Source organism: Cystoisospora suis (assembly GCF_002600585.1).
Source record: "Cystoisospora suis strain Wien I chromosome Unknown contig_2619, whole genome shotgun sequence".
Classification (NCBI taxonomy): domain Eukaryota; phylum Apicomplexa; class Conoidasida; order Eucoccidiorida; family Sarcocystidae; genus Cystoisospora; species Cystoisospora suis.
This window is the reverse complement of record NW_027155417.1, coordinates 1,281-3,201: the sequence shown is the minus strand read 5'-3', so window position 1 is coordinate 3,201 and position 1,921 is coordinate 1,281. Positions and strand designations below refer to the sequence as shown.

General features: G+C 56.1%; 1 protein-coding gene across 1 annotated transcript; it reads right to left on the bottom strand.

Annotated features, from left to right (window-relative positions):
- Positions 1 to 682: 682 nt before the first annotated feature.
- Positions 683 to 1,854, bottom strand: CSUI_005402 (uncharacterized protein; the record flags this gene model as incomplete). Its single annotated transcript, XM_068065578.1, has 1 exon — positions 683 to 1,854. A coding segment is annotated over one exon (165 nt), but the record flags the coding sequence as incomplete, so codon positions are not given.
- Between the last annotated feature and the right edge of the window lie 67 nt (positions 1,855 to 1,921).

The window sequence follows — 1,921 nt, the reverse complement described above, 5'->3', positions numbered from 1 at the left end:
CCGAAATATCTGTAAGCACCGATGAAGGCGCACCCGAGGCCTTGCAATTCTCAGATTCTGGACAGGGTGATGTCAACATGACCGTCCACATGGTTCGAGGCCCGTCAATGCCATCGTAGACAACGTTCGCAGCCGGCTGGTTGCTATCGCTGCCTCAGTGCAGTCCCGTATCGTTTCGCAAAACAGTTTCACCGGGACACGCGAAAAGTGCGACAGTGTATGCACTCGTGGGGGAAGCCGACAGACGCCTGAGAACCACGGACATCGGCTTGGCTACAGCTTCGTGCTTACAGTGAACTATCACCTTGCGTACGCGGTCCTGTTGCGGGGCCTCGCGAGCCTCTGATGCCTAGTTGCAACTAAGGCTGAGTGTAACGCATGTGTGGTGACTATGTGCTGAATATAGCTCCAGTAACTAGGTACATAGCTCCTATTTCTTTATGATTATATGCTGCCAGCGCATACGGGGGAGAGTCAGTGTCGTGCTTTGGTATGAAGCAGCGTATGTCGCGCGCTGTGCTATATGATGACCGCCTACTGGCGCAAGTGTTGTGCAGGCCCCGCGCGGTCGCGACGGGGCTGAGGAGTTGAAGAACTTGTACAATAGAAGCCTTACGCTGACTGCCGCGCGCAACGCCTACGGTAAGACCGCAGACCGCCAACAAGGGCGTACACAAAATCCGGTGAGAAGTGCTTCGTTCGCCTCGACTACCCAATAGTCAAAATCCCCCAGGCACCTGAGATTCTGGATGCGACTGCGTTTCTCCTGAGAGGGATAGCGAGTGCCCCGCCCACTCGCACTTCCACTTTCAACCCAGACGACGAGAGCAGCGAGTCCCCCCACTTCGCAGCTGCGTCATTCTAGAATGGAGTGAGCAGAGTACGTCTACACCCGAACATCGAAACAGACCCCCCGCGTACCGCGGCGACCACTGGACGAAAAAGGAAAGATGGGAAGTACCTACTATTCCACTCACGAGTCATGGTTCCACGGTGCAAGCAGGGGAGGTCTGGATCCGCAGACCACTGAAGCTGCAAGGCAACGTACGACGCCGTACGGACAAGGGAAAAAAATAGTGTGCTGGCGACTGGATCTGGAAAACGACAGGAAAGCTACAACTTTGTCACCCCTTTCACCTGACCACTCACGAGTGTTGCGAGTCGAAGAACGGTGTAACAGAACTCTGCTGGTCTCTGCCGATCGGCTATACGGGGAGACGAGTCATCTTCCCCGGCAAAAATGACTTTGCCCGACAGGTGAAGTGCTCTTTCGCACGGCCGAAGTTGTCCTCCAGACGCCTGGAAAAGTGCCACCAGTGCTGTACTGAAGTAACATGCCAGTCTCCTTCTCCAAGACGGGTAGAACAAATCTACATCGCGTTCGGAGAGTCAACTGACCGTCTGGAAGAAAAAGCAAGCTGCACCTTCGTGTGGAACATGAAACTCATCGGAGTATATGCCACGCCCCGCCTGCGCGCGCTCGCCTGAATGATCTGCATTCCTACCGGCCCGTCCCTCTCTCGTCACTACTGTCCCATCCCTTCTCAGATGTACGTCCACTACCTCTTCGGCCGCTTCAGCTCCGCCACTCCACGCCCGCTGGCGAATGACAAGTCTCCACTAGCGGCTGCCAGGAGGATGATCTGTGCTGCCCGCGGTCTCGGGTTCGTCTTCATTTCAGCCCTCGCCTAGCTCTCTGTCCACGTATTCAGCCCTATGGTGCGACTCCCCCCATCTCCGCAGAAAGGCACCCGGAGGCGCGCCGTCAAAAATTGCCCGCTTACTTGCTGTTGTGTTCCTTTCCACAGAAGCTTGTCCAGCGCTGTTCTGAGACGCCTTCTGGACGCACCCGCGCATCCACTGGAAAGAGTCCTCGGCTATGCGCTGTGTCACCGAACGAACAGCTGGCGCAAACACTCTC